The sequence below is a fragment of the Mercenaria mercenaria genome, chromosome 2 (assembly GCF_021730395.1).
Source record: "Mercenaria mercenaria strain notata chromosome 2, MADL_Memer_1, whole genome shotgun sequence".
Classification (NCBI taxonomy): Eukaryota; Metazoa; Mollusca; class Bivalvia; order Venerida; family Veneridae; genus Mercenaria; species Mercenaria mercenaria.
The window spans coordinates 38,731,692-38,751,161 of record NC_069362.1 but is presented as its reverse complement, the minus strand read 5'-3'; the positions used below and the strand labels follow the sequence as shown (position 1 = coordinate 38,751,161).

The 19,470-nt window shown below is 36.7% G+C and overlaps 1 protein-coding gene across 3 annotated transcripts in view; it reads right to left on the bottom strand.

The window, feature by feature from the left end:
- LOC123563769 (radical S-adenosyl methionine domain-containing protein 1, mitochondrial-like) overlaps positions 1-19,470 on the bottom strand; it is an 82,205-nt gene that overhangs the window by 35,121 nt on the left and 27,614 nt on the right. For all 3 annotated transcript variants that reach the window (XM_053535681.1, XM_053535676.1, XM_053535687.1), the window contains exons 7-10: positions 10,899-10,960; positions 6,176-6,281; positions 1,496-1,639; positions 569-622 (exon numbers count right to left, since the gene is read on the bottom strand). In XM_053535681.1, coding sequence (XP_053391656.1) covers positions 569-622; positions 1,496-1,639; positions 6,176-6,281; positions 10,899-10,960 — 366 coding nt within the window. The remainder of the gene's footprint in view (positions 1-568; positions 623-1,495; positions 1,640-6,175; positions 6,282-10,898; positions 10,961-19,470) is intronic.

Here is a 19,470-nt window from a genome sequence, read left to right as displayed (position 1 = left end):
CATCCAGCCAGCTTACGGAAAGTCGGTGGTTCTACCCAGGTGCCCGCTCCTGATGAAATAATGCACGGAGGGGCACTTGGGGTCTTCCTCCACCATCAAAGCTGGAAAGTCGCCATATGACCAATAAATGTGTTGATGCGACGTTTAACACAACAAAATAAATAAAATAAATGTTAGGTTTGAGTATCAACTAAATCATTAATGTGGACTTCAGGCAATCTTGTTCCTACAGACAGACAGAGAACTATAGTACTGACAGTTCAATCAGTAATTGCTCTTGGGCATTAAAAACAAGACATGAGGTAGCAGCTAAAGGGGGGCTCTATTTAAAAAGTAAATTGATGAATTTCATGATCTCAAAGAATCAGAAAATGTAACAAACATTACCGTGTATTTGAAAATAAAAAAGGTTTTAATTTGCAGATTACAGCTTATAATACATTAAAATATCTAAATTTGAAATATAACATTTTACCTTAACAGAATCAAATGTCTAGTACCTATATTGCCTTTTGCACAGCTGTAATCACACAAATGTTATTCTATTTTGTTTTCAAAAACATCGTACCTGTTTAGCAAAGTTCGAGACTTCATACCTTTCCAAACCATGTGCCTCTAGCAGCTAGAAGAAAAATAACCAGCACATATACAGACTATAGACAGTTCAACATGTCAGACTGAATAAACAAAATGTTTGGTGTATGCTTGTATATATACTCATTAGTACTAAATCATAGCACAGCGGTGTTCCATGTTATAAAATTGACTTTTGAAGCCAGTCTTGAACCTTCAGCATCCGATTAACTGATTTTAAGTTCAATCTTAAATACTGAAAAATGACAAGAGCTGTTTTCTAATAGAACTTTTAAGCTAGAATCGTACTGCCCCAGATGACACCAAGGACGAGTTCCGGATAGCATTCATTATGCATCCCTAGAACTCCTAACTCATTCGTAAGTCATCCGGGGTATCTGTTTGCTAAATTTCTAAAATGGGCTGTGGTCTATCATTTAATTTGGGCAGTACCATTTATCATTCGAAAGGGTGTTCACTGAAAATTACTGATTAAATAGCATACACTGCAGACCATGATCAGACTGCACAGATGTAGCAAAACCACTTTCCACCAGCAGGCTAAAGGTCAAAGAGCAAAAAACATTTTAGTCTCAAGGTTTCTGTGACCTTTAACTTTGACCTACTGCCCAGCATATAAACAACGCTCATCAAACAACAAAAGACAATCATGCTATACGATTTGACAGTCCTAGACTTATATGTTCTCCAGATATTAATTGCAAACCATTTACAGTCTCAAGGTCACTGTGACCTTAAACTTTGACCTTCTGACTCCTTAACCAACAGAGATTATTTACTGACAATAAACAAATTTTATATCAAATGCATTCTCTACCCGTTGCTTTAAAACTAGAACACAAGCCAAACAAGCCCATCTTCAAATGGGAGAGGGACCATAATAGAAAATGCAACAACTCACCTCTACAGCTGCTATATACATATCTGCCATTGTGTCATTATCTGGTACAGTAACATGTCCACTATCTACCCACTTGAACAGTTGTGTACCTCGCTCTACAGTCAGCTGATACAGGGAGACATGGTTTACGTCCATGTCTATCACCTAAAATAAACACATTTACATTTTACCTTTGCATTTTCTTGAAAGAAATGGAATGCATTGTACTGCATCAGAAAAGCAGTTTCACTTCCCTGAAAAGCATTTCTGACAGTTTTAAATCAAACTGACTAAATTTTGATCACACAGTGACTATCAAGCTTTCAATGGTAGAGAATGACCCCAGGTTCTCTCTGAGCATCATTTTAATGGTGGAGAATGACCCCATATTCCCTGTTGTAGGGTATGACCCCATGTTCCCTATGCAACTTACTTTAATGACCCCTGGTCCTTCCAAACATTATACAGTCAAACCTGTGTTAAAAACCACCTCTGAACAGAGACCACCTGGCTCTAAAGACCACATGTTTTGTTTCCCATTTTAACATTTACAGTGTTTTTTTCACCTCTGAATAAAGACCACATTTTGGCTCTCCCAAGGGTGGTCTTTATAGACAGGTTTGACTATACTGATAGTACAGAAAGATTCATTATCACCCCTCCAGACATTATTTTGATGATGAGAATGCTCCATGATCCTTCAAAACATTTATTTTAATGTTGGAAAATGACCATGTTTCCCCTCCAAACATTATTTCAGGCATACCAGAGTAGCGCCATTGACCTTCCATAGGACAACTTGATATCTTCACTATCCAGGTAGTACAGCTACCAGATCCTGTATTCCACTCTAGCTAGTGTACACAAAAGCCATGATCATTAAGGTAGTACAGCTACCTGATCCTGTATTCCACTCTAGCATGTGTACACAAAAGCCATGATCATTAAGGTAGTACAGCTACCAGATCCTGTATTCCACTCTAGCTTGTGTACACAAAAGCCATGATCATTAAGGTAGTACAGCTACCAGATCCTGTATTCCACTCTAGCTTGTGTACACAAAAGCCATGATCATTAAGGTAGTACAGCTACTAGATCCTGTATTCCACTCTAGCTTGTGTACACAAAAGCCATGATCATTAAGGTAGTACAGCTACCTGATCCTGTATTCCACTCTAGCTTGTGTACACAAAAGCCACGATCATTAAGGTAGTACAGCTACCTGATCCTGTACCCAACTCTAGCTAGTGTACACAAAAGCCATGATCATTAAGGTAGTACAGCTACCTGATCCTGTACCCCACTCTAGCTTGTGCACACAAAAGCCATGATCATTGAGGTAGTACACATGTCTGATCCTTTATCCCACTTTAGCTTGTGCACACAAAAGCCATGATCATTAAGGTAGTACACATGTCTGATCCTTTATCCCACTCTAGCTTGTGCACACAAAAGCCATGATCATTAAGGTAGTACACATGTCTGATCCTTTATCCCACTCTAGCTTGTGCACACAAAAGCCATGATCATTAAGGTAGTACACATGTCTGATCCTTTATCCCACTCTAGCTAGTGTACACAAAAGCCATGATCATTAAGGTAGTACAGCTACCTGATCCTGTATTCCACTCTAGCTAGTGTACACAAAAGCCATGATCATTAAGGTAGTACAGCTACCAGATCCTGTATTCCACTCTAGCTAGTGTACACAAAAGCCATGATCATTAAGGTAGTACAGCTACCAGATCCTGTATTCCACTCTAGCTAGTGTACACAAAAGCCATGATCATTAAGGTAGTACAGCTACCTGATCCTGCACCCCACTCTAGCCTGTGCACACAAAAGCCATGATCTTTAAGGTAGTATACATGTCAGATCCTATATCCCACTTTAGCTTGTATACACAAAGCCATGTATTGCACTGAGTAATCAAAGCATCATGCATACTGTCTTTCATGCAATTTGATTTGATTTGGGCATAACACCATGTTAAAACATTAGTTCAGTTTAATTATATAAGTGTTTCTCAATTTATTACCAGTTCTGTAATGACTTTTCTACTAGAAATATACAACTTCCCAACATAAATGGTATTTGGAAGATAAATAATTTCTAACACAACTAATGTCTCAATTTATTGTTGAGACCATTAAGTATCATCAGGAGATCAAACCTCTGACCTTCAAAGTCTAACATGATATGACAGCAAATGACAACAAACATAATATTTCCTGTAAAAAACTGTATAAAAACTTCATGCGTGGTAAAGATAACAAGAGGGTCATGATGACCCTGGATTGCCCACCTGAGTAATATGAACCACATGTTTCAAATGGCAAACTGATGCTAAAATATTAAGAAAGTAGGTCAGTAGGTCACATTCATGGTAACTGAAAGTCAGTTTTAAGATCGGTGTGCAAAACTGTACATGTCATCAAAATTGCAAGGCTGTATCTTAAAAAATAAGAAAGTAGGTCAAGGCCACAGTCAGGTGATCTCTAATCACTTGGGGTCATCAGGTAATTATAATTAAACATTCTAGGAAATATGATCTGATAATGTTTTAAGTTTATTTTCCTGTATAACGCATAATTATAACAAGAGACCCCTAGGGCGGGTCTCTTTTCACCCCAGGGGCATAATTTGAACAAACTTGTTAGAGATCCACCAGGCAATGCAACATACCAAATATCAAAGGCCTAGGCCTTGAACTTTCATACAGAAAGATCTTTAATTGTTTTTTTCCCTCTATAAGTCTATAATACACTTGGTATCCCAGGACAGGGCCTCTTTTCAACCCAGGGACATAATTTGAATAATTCTGGTAGAGAAACACTAGGACAGGCAACATACCAAATATCAAAAGCCTAAGCATTGCAGTTACATGTAAGAAGATTTTTAAAGTTTTTTTCTCATATAAGTCTATGTAAAACTTGAGACCTGGGACAGGGCCTCTTTTCACCCCAGGGGCATAATTTGAACAATTCTGGTCAAGAACCACAAGGCAATGCTACATACAAAATATCAAAGGTCTAGCTCTTGTGGTTTTAGACAAGAAGATTTTTAAAGTTTTTTCCTATATAAGTCTATGATAAACTTGTGACTACCAGCGTGGGGCCTCTTTTCACCCCAGGGATATAATTTGAAGGATCTTGATAGATGATCATAAGTTGATGTCACATGCCAAATATCAAGGCTCTATGCCTTGCGGTTTTAGACAAGAAGATTTTTAAAGTTTTTCCTGTCAGTTGCCATGGCAACCAGTTCTGCATGGAATTACATTCTTTGATAAATTTTGAAAGGGCACCACCCAAGGATCATTCCTGTGAAGTTTGGTGTAATTCTGCCCAGTGGTTTTCAAGAAGAGGATTTTTTTTATAAAATGTTGACAGACACACGACACAAGACACAAGATGGACGATGGACATTGGGTGGTCACAAAAGCTCACCATGAGCCTTTGGCTCAGGTGAGCTAAAAATTGTCTTTATTGGAAGATTGTAGTTAATATTCAATTGTTAAAATACAAGGCAAAAGTTTAAGTCGAATACACTAGAGATTTTCAAACTTACGCCAACTGGCCTCTTGAGGGATACTTGTAATTTGTGGTGTACTCTCATCTTAATTTCCTAGAATTTTTCTCAATGGATATTTTTTTTTAATTCTTCACATATCCACTTCAATATTTACATGATTAATTTCAATTCCAGCAATCATTAGCATGTCACTTTGCCTGTTTTTAAGGTATGGACAGGATAACTGAATGAAAAATCTGAAATTGGTAATCGAATTTGACAACCAAAAACTGAAGCAAACTATAATCAAATTTTATGACAAATTAGATTTTTATGACAAATTTTCTTAAAATTTTAATTCAGTACATATAGTTTTACCCAAATAGTTCATATAGTTATATAAATTCCAAAATTCCCCAAAAATTAATTCTTTTAAATTTTCATTTCCAAAAAAAAATTCTGGCATAAAATTAAAATTTTTATCATAACCTTTTTTTCTCTTTTTTTACTTTACAAGTGGCTTACATCATACAAAACATAACAAGAACTTAAAAATCATGCTTTTTTCTTGGATTGAGATTAAACAAGAGGGCCATGATGGCCCTATATCGCTCACCTGAGTACCATTGCTCTTAACGATAAGATCAAGTTTTGACATAGATCACATAGGCATACACATTAAATATCATCAGGATAAATATTTTCTTGTAACAGTCCCTTTTGACCTATGGGTCACGTACTAGTCAGGGCCAATCTCCTTACCAAGTTTGAGGGTCCTAGGCTCCAATGCTGCATTTTTGTACTAGCATGACTATTCCTTACCCTGGACTTAAATAACATTTCAAACCAATCTCATTAGATGCTGCCGAGGTATATTCATTTACATAAAATAAAGGGAGGTTTTGTTAAAAATGAACAAGTAAAATAAACTTACCTGCAGGGATGGTTGTTTGATACTGAATTCATTCAGGTTTCATTGCTCTTCTAAAGATTTTTTTTTTCAGAAAAAATGTCAGCAAGAAAGTCAGTACATGTTAATTTTCTGGTTTGGTAGTATTTTTGTCAAACTCATGAAAATCATTTTCTTCATTAAACATTGTTAAAAAAGGCAATTTGTCTGGTTAACTATGAAAGTATTTTCTAGAATAAGCTCTGTATCTACAAAATTACATAACATGAAAGTTCAACCTGGTGGAGTTCTTTTCTCCATGCCTCTACTGACTGCCCTGGCCTTCCGAACATAAGATCAACCGACACATGTTCAGGGAATACACATTTAGCCGCTTCCACACATCTGTGAAGGAATAAAAAAAGCATTATGCATATCATTTACACAGAATGGAATGATAAATATATCTTATGTATATGCCATTTCTGATGAAAAACTGATTCAATGCCCATCATTACTTACACATATGTAATATTTTCCTATGTTTCATAAATACCCTGTGACCTTGATCTTTGACTCAGTGACCCCGCAATCTATAGGGGTCATATACACATCAAGATCAACATAACTATAAAGTTTTAAGGTCCTAGGTGAAACACTTGCCCAGATATTGAGCGGAAACCATTTTCAATGTTCAGGTCCTTGTGACCTTGACCTTTGCCCTAGTATTCCTGTTCTCACTCTGGATCTACTGCAGTAATAAGGGATAATTCTGACCAAGTTTTTTCAAGTCTGAATAAGTAGTTGTTGAGAAAAATGAATGAATTAAAGTGTTAGCATGAGACTCATTGTGACCTTGACCTTTGACCCAGTGACCCTGAAATCAATAGGGTGTACACATCAAGATCAATGTAACTATTAAGTTTAAAGGTCCTAGGTGAAATAATTGTCCAGATATTAAGTGGAAATCATTTTCAATGTTCAGGTCCCTGTGACCTTGACCTTTTACCCAGGGACCCCATTCTCACTTTGGACCAACTAGGTAATAGGGGACCATTCTGACCAAGTTTGGATAAGTAGTTGTTGAGAAAAATTAATGAACAAAAAGGTTAACATGAGACTCATTATTCCATCCATCCGCCTGCCCGCCCGCCCGTCCGCCCGGACAGACCTAATCTACAAGTCAGATTTTTCTTCGAAAACCCAACGAAAAATATGTCCCAGCAGGGTCACATATAGTCCAGCTCCAACAATATCCACTATGATGTGAATACAAATCTCGATTACTTTGCATAGAGCTGTCCATCAGAATGTCCAAAAAACCTGCATGTACAAACTGCCTGACTGTACTTTGCCGATGCTAGTGTCAGACTATTCACATATAAACTATCTGACCCTTGTACATGTGATATGGCTGGTAGCCACTAATTTGTAATTACAGTTCTTCCTGATATATTTTCTTTATTAACCCTTATCCTGCTAAATTTCTAAAATGGACTGGTCTTTCATTTCAATACCATTTATTATACTGAAAATTTAATAGCAAACAGTGCAGACCTTGAACAGACTGCGTGGATGGATGTGCAGGCTGATCTTGGTCTGCACTGATCGCAAAGGCAGAATAACTTGCCACTAGCAGGCTAAAGGTTAAAAAGCCATGAAAACAGATATTATATGGATAAAAGCGTTCTGAGCAAAATTTTGTGAACAGCAAGTAAAATTCACTCAAGACATAATAAAAGCAGGGCTTCCTCAGAAATTTAAAGCAAAATATTTAATAAAAATTAATTTTTAGAAAGGACTCTATTTTATAAAACTCAACATACTATATCTAAAAGAAGAGGGTCAGATCACTCATCTGAGTTTCACAGCTCACTTGAACAGTTTTGGTACAGGGTCATGTAAGGAAAATATCTGTGGATTTTTTGAGAAACAGGTGCTGTGTTTTCTAACAGGATGTTCAAAGTTTCCACTAAATATGAAAAGATAATTTTGGGTTAACAGGGGAATGAACACATTGAATAGCAAAATACAATATCAATTTACGGTCTTTCCCTACTTCTCAAATGGGGAACGTGTTACTAAATATAGTAACTTCTTCCTAATTCGGGATGAAAAATCATCACTTTTATACTGGTTTCCATCAAATGGCCCACTGCACTGGAGTATACATGGTGTCATTAAATAAAACTTTCATATTTCTTAACTTCAAAGCTTTCCAAATAGGACAATGTTACTTCCCTATTTCAAAACAAAAATATGTACAAGTATATTACATTGCATTCAGTCATTACATTTTATTTTGACCCCTTTCCACTCATTTTTGTTGTTGTTGCTATTGTTCAGGTCATCATGAAAGTTTTTAATGATGCATACTATTGCATTAAATCATTTTGAGTCATATAATTTTAAACAACGTAACATTTAAAACAAGCACTGCATGTGTATGAGTATACCCCGGTAAACTTTGTCGGAAAAAAAGTGTTGAAACATCTGGAAATATTATTTTGTTTTAGCAATCACCAAGCGGGAAAATATTAGAAAGAGTTTTCTGAGTAGTACTTGTTTAACCTAAGTATTCTACGAAAGACGACCAATTCAAGTAGTAATTGTGTACTTTAACTGTTCTATGAAAGTCAGGCATTTAAATCTAATAATGTCCTTTCTGGTGGGGAAGTTAAGTTTCCATTTCTGTAATCAGGAAATTTTCAAATTAAGTAATTTCAATGAATAAATTTTTTACTACTAGAGTATTTTTTAAAAAAAAACTGAACAGTAGGAATACAGATACAATATAATGTCAAGTTTACAATGCTTTATTTCATTTAATGATACCATGCATAATTATTCTTATGCTCCTGGCCTTTTGAATAAATAAAGTCTATCAAGGGCGCCACAAAGCGGAGCAATATATACCCACAGTTCTCTAGATGATAGACGAGGAGGATGTAAAATTTAAAGAAAATATTTTTCTTCTGTGTGTGGGGGGGGGGAGAGGGGAATGTAATGTAATGTTCCAGGGAGTGGGAGTGTGGGTGGGCAGGAATGGGGGATAAGTATGGCAGTGGTACTAAGAAACATGTTCCAGAGAGTGGGAGCGTGCATGGGTGGGCAGGAATGGGGGATAATTATGGCAGTGGTACTAAGAAACATGTTCCAGAGAGTGGGAGCCTGTGTGGGCGGGCAGGAATGGGGGATAATTATGGCAGTGATACTAAGAAACATGTTCCAGAGAGTGGGAGCGTTTGTGGGTGGGCAGGAATGGGGGATAAGTATGGCAGTGGTACTAAGAAACATGTTCCAGGGAGTGGGAGCGTGGGTGGGTGGGCAGGAATGGGGGATAAGTATGGCAGTGGTACTAAGAAACATGTTCCAGGGAGTGGAAGCGTGGGTGGGTGGGCAGGAATGGGGGATATGTATGGCAGTGGTACTAAGAAACAAGAATCTGATAGCGTTGTCTGCTTTTTCCATTCTTTTTTTTTTCTTTTTAGTAATGTAGATTGTTGCACTTGTCAAGTCACTTCATCACCACCCACCTTTATGCTAAGATTAACCCTTACTATGCTGGACACAAATGATTCTGCCTTTGCGACCAGTTTAGATCATGACCAGCGTGCACATCCGTGCATCTGATCACGATCTGCACTGTTCGCCATTCAGCCAGTATCTTTTTGGTAAGCATTCCCATTTAACAGTTAATGGTACTCTCCAAATTGAAAGATGGACAAGTATATTATACAGATTTAGCAGGGTTAGGCTTAAAGTCAACATCTTGAATAATTTTGAAGTTGTGCTCCAGACACAAAGGACAGATTTGAAATCAGTCTGTGATCTTGACCTTTGACCTCATGAGCTTGAATACTTAGTCACAAAATATAACGGTGTAAAAGTGATATTCTAATTATTTTATTCTTTTTTTGTTGGAGGAGTCATATGAATTGCTGCACTCCTTAAATCACCTCATAACCATCCAAGTGTATTCCAAGTTTAAAGTCAATACCTTGAACAAGTTTAAAGTCGATACCTTGTTTTTAAGTTGTTCTGCGGACACAAATACAAAGGACAGATCTGATTTTAATTGGTGACACTGACCTTTGATCTATGGACCAAGTTCATGCGCTATGCACATCATCTCATCTCACCTCCACCTACCTATATGCCAAGTTTGAAGTCAATACCTTAATTGGTTACCAAGTTATGGTCTGGACATAAAATATGACAGTCTGATTTGACTTTGCTATGACCTAGACCTTCGACCAAAAGACCTGCTTCATGTGCTCTGCACATCATCTCACTGCCACATACCAATTTCCCAAGACTAAAGTCAATACCTTGAATGGTTATTACATTATGCTCAGGGCACAAAATATGAAGGACAAATTTGACCTTTGAGGTCTATTTGTGACCTTGACCACTGAACTACTCACCTGGTTTTTGTGCTCTGCACATTGTTTATTTGCAAGCTACCTGTATACAACCTTTAAAGTCAATACTTTGGAAAGTTATTAAGTTATGCTCCGGACATGAAATATGAGGATCAAATCTCATTTTTGAGCTCCTTTTGTGACCTTGACCTTTGACACTCTGACCTGGTTTATGTGCTCTGCACATTGTCTCATCACCGTCTACCAATATGCCAAGTTCAATGCTAATACATTGATTTGCTATTAACTTATGTTCAGGACATAAAATATGACAGAGAGGACAGACAGACAGACACATGTGCCATCACATATTATGTCCATTTTTTCAAAACGGGCATATGAAAAAGATAATTCTACTTCCTGAGCAGGAAGCAAGTTACTATATTTAGTAGTTTCCCATTCAGAAAGTAGGGAAAAACCAAATGGTTGACTTCCCAATTTGGAAGTTTCCCCAACGGCCTGGTGGCCATTTTCTTTAACAAAACAGAAAAATCTGTTTGAATCTAGTAGAGGGTATGAAAAGGAGAGCATCTAACTTTTTATATTCTTGATCATTTTAAAGTTTCTCCATATAGGCTCATAATAAACACACTCTCACCTCAAAGCTTCTGTGACCGAATGGTCTCTCCCTAATAACTTTAAATCTTCAGTATTCAATGCCTGAAATATAAACATTTTGTCTTAAATCTTCAGTATAATATGCCTGAAACAGAAACGTTTGTCCTAAATTTTCAGATTTCAATTTCTAAAACAGAAAACACTTTGTCTAAAGTCTTCGTATTCAATGTCTGTAATATAAATGCTTTTTGTGTAATTTTTATTATTATATCAGATCTATGATGATGATAAAGATACATTCTAAGTTTCAAGTCATTATCTTATATTGTACTAAAATTATACAAGAAAGCGAGGATTGCCTAAAACATGTAAGTATGAAAGGGGCATAATTCTGTCAAAAATACACTTAGTTATGGGAATTGTAATCACACATGCAGATGATGATTTTAAAGAAATATTTTTTAATTTCAAGTCATTATCTTTTAAAGTACCAAAGATATGTCTATAGTAGAAGCTTTTGAAAAAAAATAAACAAGAAAATAATTCAAAGCATAACAATTTGGTGACCTTGATCTTGGGTATAATGGGTCAAGCCTTTGCAGATACTTTGCTTATATGCTGGACAATTTATTATATGCACTTACAGAAAGATATAAGCAATAGTAACAAAGATATGACAGAAAAACAAAGGTTGCCAAAAAAACTTTAATCTTAAAAATAACCCAATTTTAACACCTTGGTGACCTTGAACTTGGGTATAATGGGCCAAGCCTTTGCAGATACTTTGTTTGCAGGATGAACAATGTTAATGTGAATTTACAGCAACATATAAGCAATAGCAACAAAGGAAACGAGGGCCCTGAAAGCAAAGTATCTCTCACCTGACCTGATTCTAACCCCTGATAACTACCTTTTCTTCTGATCTGACCTAGTGACCTAGTTTTTTTACCCCACATGACCCCTATTTGACCTTGACCTTAAGATCACAAGAATTGACATTCTGACCAAGTTTCATGAAGATACAGTCATAAATGTGGCCTCTAGATTGTTAAAAAGATTTACTTTGATTTGACCTGGTGACCTAGTTTTTGGCCCAATCTGACCCAGAATGAAACTTGACCTTAATATAATTAAGATTAACATTCTGACCAAGTTTCATTAGGATATGGTCATAAATATTGTCTCTAGAGTGTAAACTAGCTTTTCCTTTGATTTGACCTAGGTCCAACATGACCCAGATTCCAAACAGACCTAAAGATCATCATTATTAACATTCTGACCAAGTTTCATGAAGTGACCTTGTTTTTGACTCCACATGACCCAGATTCGCATTTGACCTAGAGTTTATTAAGACAAATTATTCTGATCAATTCTCATGAGTGTCGAACTTAAAACTAGGTCTCTAGAGTGTTAACAAGCTTTACCTTTGGTTTACCTTTATTGACCTAGTTTTTGACCCCACCTAACCCAGATATGAACTTGACCTAAATATCATCAAGATTAACATTCATGCCAAAGTTCATAGAGATATTGTCCAAGTTTCATTAAGACATGGTCATAAATGTGGCCTCTAAAGTGTTAACTAGCTTTTCCTTTGATTTGACCCTGTGACCTAGTTTTTGACCCCACACGACCCAGATTCGAACTTGACCTAAAAATCATAAAGTTTAACATTCTGACTAAGTTTCATGAAGATACAGTCATAAATGTGGTCTCTAGAGTGTTAACAAGCTTTTCCTTTGATTTGACCTAGTGACCTAGTTTTTGACCCCATCTGACCCAGATTTAAACCTGACCTATAGATCATCAAGATTAAGATTTTGACCAAGTTTCATTAAGATATAGTCACAAATGTGGCCTCTACAGTGTAAACTAGCCTGCCTTTGATTTGACCATGTGACCTAGTTTTTGACCTTACATAACCCAGATTCAAACTGACCATCAAGATTGACATTCTGACTAAGTTTCATGAAGATACAGTCATAAATGTGGCCTCTACAGTGTTAACAAGCTTTTCCATTGATTTGACCTGGTGACCTAGTTTTTGACCCCAGGTGAGCCAATATCAAACTCGTCCAAGATTTTATTGAGGGTAACATTCTGACCAAGTTTCAGTAAGATTGGGCCAAAATTGTGACCTCCAGAGTGTTAACAAGCTTTTCCTTTGATTTGACCTAGTGAGCTAGTTTTTGATCTAAGATGACCCAATATCAAAATCCTCCAAGATTTTATTAAGGGTAACATTCTGACCAAGTTTTATTAAGATTGGGCTAAAATTGTGACCTCCAGAGTGTTAACAAGTTTTTCCTTTGATTTGACCTAGTGGCCTGGTTTTTGACCCCAGAAGACCCAATATCGAACTCGTCCAAGATTTTATTGAGGGTAATATTCTGATCAAGTTTCATTAAGATTGGGCTAAAACTGTGACCTCTAGAGTGTTAACAGTCAAATTGTTGACGACGACGGACGACTGACAACGGACGACGGACACAGGGCGATCACAAAAGCTCATCTTGAGCACTTTGTGCTCAGGTGAGCTAAAAATTCATATGGATAAATCTTTACATGCTTCGGAAGTCTGAAAACGATCAGGGTCAGAGCGGAGATCTTAAAGTTTGTATAACAATAAATGGTCTTACTAACTGGCTGGCACAACTCTTCTTGTATTGAAATATGGACACAGATATATGCATGAGAAAGGATAATATCCTAAAGAAATCGGATATAAACAATAGACACAACTGCTTGACAGTTTCCAAACTGATCACTTCACTCTATCCGATGTATGCATGTATGTATGTATGTATGTATATGAACACGTCTCCAAATAAAAACAAGTAGGCTACATGGTATAATAAACCATTAAATACATACAGCAGAATCTATAAAATATCAAAAATTTGCTTGACAGCGTCAAAAACGGTCATTGCGATATTTGTGATGAAGTTTACAATAACCTGCTCCCAAACATCGCCGCAAAATCTTTATCCTGCGCCAAACATCGCTTTTTTCGTGCATATGGTGTATTTCAAACTTAAAAATCTTCACTAAAACACTGATCTAGACATTACGATTTGGAAGGATGACAGGAAAAAGGTTGATAAATATATTCCATAAAGATTTTGGCTTTGTTTTGCAATATTTTCAAAGAACTGTGGCTATAAACTTTAAAATTGGTGAAATTGGAGCAAAGTTTAACATTTAACTCTTTTCTTACACAATTACCCAAAGACTGGCTAAGTAAATGTTGATAATTCAAATCATCTTGTTACTGACAACAGATTGAAAATGCCAAGAGCAGGGTATCATGCATTAGAAAACGTGTATATGCGGTTTTCTCATATTCTCAGAGGCTTAAGGGATTGTTTTCTTCCCTGTAACAGATTAACCATTTCATAAACAGTATTTTAGTGTAATGTTATAGAAAATTCCTTTGTCTTTCAGATGGAGCTATGAGATGTTACAGAAATTATCCCATTTACTTGTTTTGGTACAGTATTTGATACCACTCTCAACTTCAGAAATGGACCAAGAGTTTCTCGTATTCCAGTGGACTCAGATGTGACTCTTCAGCACAAAGATATTTTGTCAAAGAACATTAAGAATCTAAAATATTTGAATTAGTATGGTGCAATAAAGTTGTCTGTGGTAAAAACATCAAGAAATATGACACTTAACAACATAATGAAAAATTTATTGCAATTTTGCATACACCACCAGAAAAAAATAGTTTTTTTTTTTTTTTGGAAATTCAGTAAATGTCAATATTTCCATCAATTTGTTGTTATGGACTGTGATATATAACCTTTGACTTTTGCATAGTAAGACAAGCAGGTCTGAAGGATCAAAAGTCACATTTCAACATTTTAATCCTGTGTACCCTTATACTGTACTGTCTTGGGCAACTCAATACAGTATATTGTAAATGTCATGTTTATTTGATAACAAAACTCATTATAATTGTTCTATTTAGGTAGTTCTGCACGTTTGGATCGAAATTTTTTCTACAATGTAGAATTTGATTAAACTCTGATTTTTCAAAACTTCAGAATATACCTAGAAAATTCAGCAAATAAAAAAGATAGAGTCGTGTGCTTGATTTTTTGCTAGACTGACTTGAAAAATTTGGACCTCATGCAATATTTCATAATGGGAGTCTATGGGAAAATCATAAATTTCACAACATTTTCGCAAATAGAATTTTTTCTACAATGTAGATTTTGATGAAAATTCTCACGGTTGTTAATAAACATATGGACTATAATTTGGTGAAATAAAATGTATAGGTCCGTGTGCTTATATTTGACCATGATTGAAGTGAACCGGACATTTCACGCTAATTTTAAGACATTATTTTGAATTTTTTAACATGCCATATGTTTTAATATCATATTTTGACTGTAGAAATATAGCAACAGTGCCATTGTTATAAATTTACTCACATGTTTCGATTAATTCATAAACTGATTTTCATTTCCATACGCCGAATCCAGGCCTTATTCTACGTTTTCCGGATAAATAACGTGACGCCATCACTTCCGGTTTTTCAAATGTTCAGAACTACCTTAACTCAAGAATAGTCTGTTATTTAAGAAATAATAAGTTCCCAAATGCGGTTTATCATAGAATAACCCGTGTTTTGAGTTCTTATGCGTAAAAATATATCACCAAGACCATAGGCCTGAGTGATATATTGTTTTGAATAAGAACGAAAAGGTCGGGTTATTCTACAATGAATCACACTTGGGAAATTATTATTTCGATTCTAACACTACATACTAGCATCAACAGTATTAGAAAAAAATGGTAACTACTTTTTACGACCGTGCTACGCACCTGGATCGAATGACGTCATTGCACGCGAGAGGTCTATTGCAGGATTTTACTCTACATGTATGTAGGTTATTTGCTAGTCGTGTTAAAATATGTTTTGGAGGCAGTCCCAAAGCAAGAAAGTATGTTTTACCCCTATTGTGAACTTTAAATTCCCAAATGCCTGTTAACTTTCAAGATGGCCCTTAGTGGTTCACCTGAGAAAAACATCATAACAGTGTAAACATGTTTCCCAGATGACCCATATTTGAACTTGGTCTAGATTTCACCTAGGCAATCATTCTGACTAAATTTTATGAATATCCAGTGCAAAATGCAGCCCCAAGGTTTTTCTTTAATTTGACCGGGTGACCTAGTTTTTTACCCTAGATGACCGATATTCAAATTCGACCTTGATTTCATCCAAACAAACATTATGATCAAATTTCATAAAGATCGAGTGTAAAATGCAGCCCCTATTGCATACACAAGGTTTTTATTTCATTTGTCCTAGTGTCCTAATTTTTGAGGCAAGATGACCCATTTTCAAACTTTAGCTAGATTTCATCAAGGCAATCATTCTGACCAAAATTCATGAATATCAATTGAAAAATACATCTTCTATCACATACACAAGGTTTTTCTTTGATTTGACCTTGTGACCTAATTCTTGACCAAACATGACCCATTTTTGAACTTGGCTTAGACTTCATCAAGGCAATCATTCTGACAAAATTTTATGAAGATCAGCTGAAAAATACAGTCTCTATCGCATATACATAAGTTTTTCTTCAATTTGACCTAGTGACCTAGTTTTTGATCCCAGATGATCCATATTCATAATCCTCCTAAATTTCATCAAGGCAATCATTCTGACTAAATTTTGTGAATATCCAGTGAAAAAAGCAGCACACAAGGTTTTTCTTGACCTAGATTTTATCCACACAAACATTCTGATCAAATTTCATGAAGTTTTAGTGTAAAATGCAGTCCCTATTGCATACACAAGTTTTTTCTTTAATATGACCTAGTGACATAGTTTTTTATACCAGATGACCAATTTTAAAACTTGACTTAGATTTCAACAAGGTAATCATTCTGAAAACAAGAGCTGTCACTAATGGTGACAAATGCCCCTGCAGCACCTTGACCTTTGACCTGGTGACCCCAGTCAGTAGGGGTGGTGTACTCAATAAGTACTATCAGCATGTGAAGTTTGAAGGTCCTGGGTGAAGTGGTTCGCGAGTAAAGTGCCTTCATGCAAAAAGTTAACATTGGCCCCTGTGACCTTGACCTTTGACCTGGTGACCCCAAAGTCAGTAGGGTTGGTGCACTCATAAAGTACTATCAGCATGTAAAGTTTGAAGGTCCTGGGTGCAGTGGTTCGCGAGTAAAGTGCCTTCATGCAAAAAGTTAACGTTGGCCCCTGTGACCTTGACCTTTGACCTGGTGACCCCAAAGTCAGTAGGGGTAGTGTACTCAATAAGTACTATCAGCATGTGAAGTTTGAAGGCCTGGGTGCAGTGGTTCGCGAGTAAAGTGCTTCATGCAAAAAGTTAACGTTGGCCCTGTGACCTTGACTTTGACCTGGTGACCCCCAAAGTCAGTAGGGGTAGTGTACTCAATAAGTACTATCAGCATGTGAAGTTTGAAGGTCCTGGGTGCAGTGGTTCGCGAGTAAAGTGCCTTCATGCAGAAAGTTAACGTTGGCCCATGTGACCTTGACCTTTGACCTGGTGACCCCAAAGTCAGTAGGGTTGGTGCACTCAAAGTACTATCAGCATGTAAAGCTTGAAGGTCCTGGGTGCAGTGGTTCGCGAGTAAAATGCCTTCATGCAAAAAGTTAACGTTGGCCCCTGTGACCTTGACCTTTAACCTGGTGACCCCAAAGTCAGTAGGGGTGGTGTACTCAATAAGTACTATCAGCATGTGAAGTTTGAAGGTCCTGGGTGCAGTGGTCACGAGTAAGTGCCTTCATGCAGAAAGTTAACGTTGGCCCATGTGACTTGACCTTTGACTGGTGACCCCAAAGTCAGTAGGGGGTGTACTCAATAAGTACTATCAGCATGTGAAGATTGAGGTCCTGGGTGCAGTGGTTCGCGAGTAAAGTGCCTTCATGCAAAAAGTTAACGTTGGCCCCTGTGACCTTGACCTTTGACCTGGTGACCCCAAAGTCAGTAGGGGTGGTGAACTCTATAAGTACTATCAGCATGTGAAGTTTGAAGGTCCTGGGTGAAGTGGTTCGCGAGTAAAGTGCCTTCATGCAAAAAGTTAACGTTGTGACTAACGAACGAACGAACGAACAAACGAACGAACGAACTAACGGACGGACAGTTGAAAACTAATATGCCTCCCTTCGGGGGCATAAAAATTCATGAAGATCAGTTGAAAAATACAGCCTCTATTGCATACACAGGGTTTTTCTTTGATTTGACCTAGTGACCTAGTTTCTAAACCCAGATGACCCATTTTCAAACTTAGCCTAGATTTCATCAAGATAATCATTCTGACCAAAATTCATGAAGATCAATTGAAATATACAGCCTCTATTGCACACAAGATTTTTCTTTGATTTGACCTAGTGACCTAGATTTTTACCCGAGATGACCCATTTTCAAACTTGACCTACATTTGATCAAGGTAATCATTCTGACAAAAATTCATGAAGATCAGTTGAAAAATACAGCCTCTATTGCATACACAGTTTTTCTTTGATTTAACCTTATGACCTAGTTTTTGACCCCAGATGACCCATTTTTGATCTTAGTCTAGATTTCATCAAGGTTATCATTCTGACAAAATGTCACGAAGATCAGTTGAAAAATACAGCCTCCATCGCATACACAAGCTAAATGTTGACAGACATACGCCAAACATCGAGCGATCACAAAATCTCACATGAGCATTTAGGTGAGCTAAAAATGGATGAAAGAAAAAATAAATTCATGAAAGTTCTTACACTGGACTGCAGATTCCTTGATTATACAGAATTTGTTTGAACAGTAGACTGCCACAAGAATAACAAGTGACCGAGTATTGCAGTGGCAATACAGAAGTCCCCTACCACTGAAAAAGTTTTACTTGACCTTCAATAGTGATCTTGGCATTTGACCAACAAACATGGGTCATGTGCTCGACACATAGTCTAATCATTGGGGAACATTTCTATGTCGTGCTAAAAAATCCTTCAATACAATTAAAAGCAATGCAGTAGAAACAAATTTTTACTTGACCTCGAACAGTGACTTTTACCTTTAACCGACAAGGATAGATCAGGCACTGTCACATTGTCTCATCATAGGGACTGTTTACATGTATCACTAAGATAATCCATCAATGCATATATTAAAAGTTATGGAGCAGAAACAATTTTTACTTGACCTTCAACAGTGACTTTGACCTTTGACCTACAAGTATAAGTCAGGTACATATTACCCTTTATTCACCTACCAAGTATTATGAACCTAGCTTGAATACTTTTAGAGTTAATGCAGGATCCAGATTTGGAGACGGACAGATGGACAGACGGGTAGATGGACCACATTCCTATAGTACCCTCCTGTGTTCCAGAGTAGGGGACTAATAAACAAGACATAGGCCTTACAGTAAATTACAAGTGATATAACATGAGCAGAAACTAAACACAACTCTATATAATATAATTGAGGTTTATATCCTTAAACAAGACAGTCATGATGATCCTGAATTGCTCACCTGAGTTATAGGAACCACATGTTTAAAATGGCACGCTGATGCTAAAATATTACAAAGTACGTTAGTAGGTCACACTCATGGCCAAT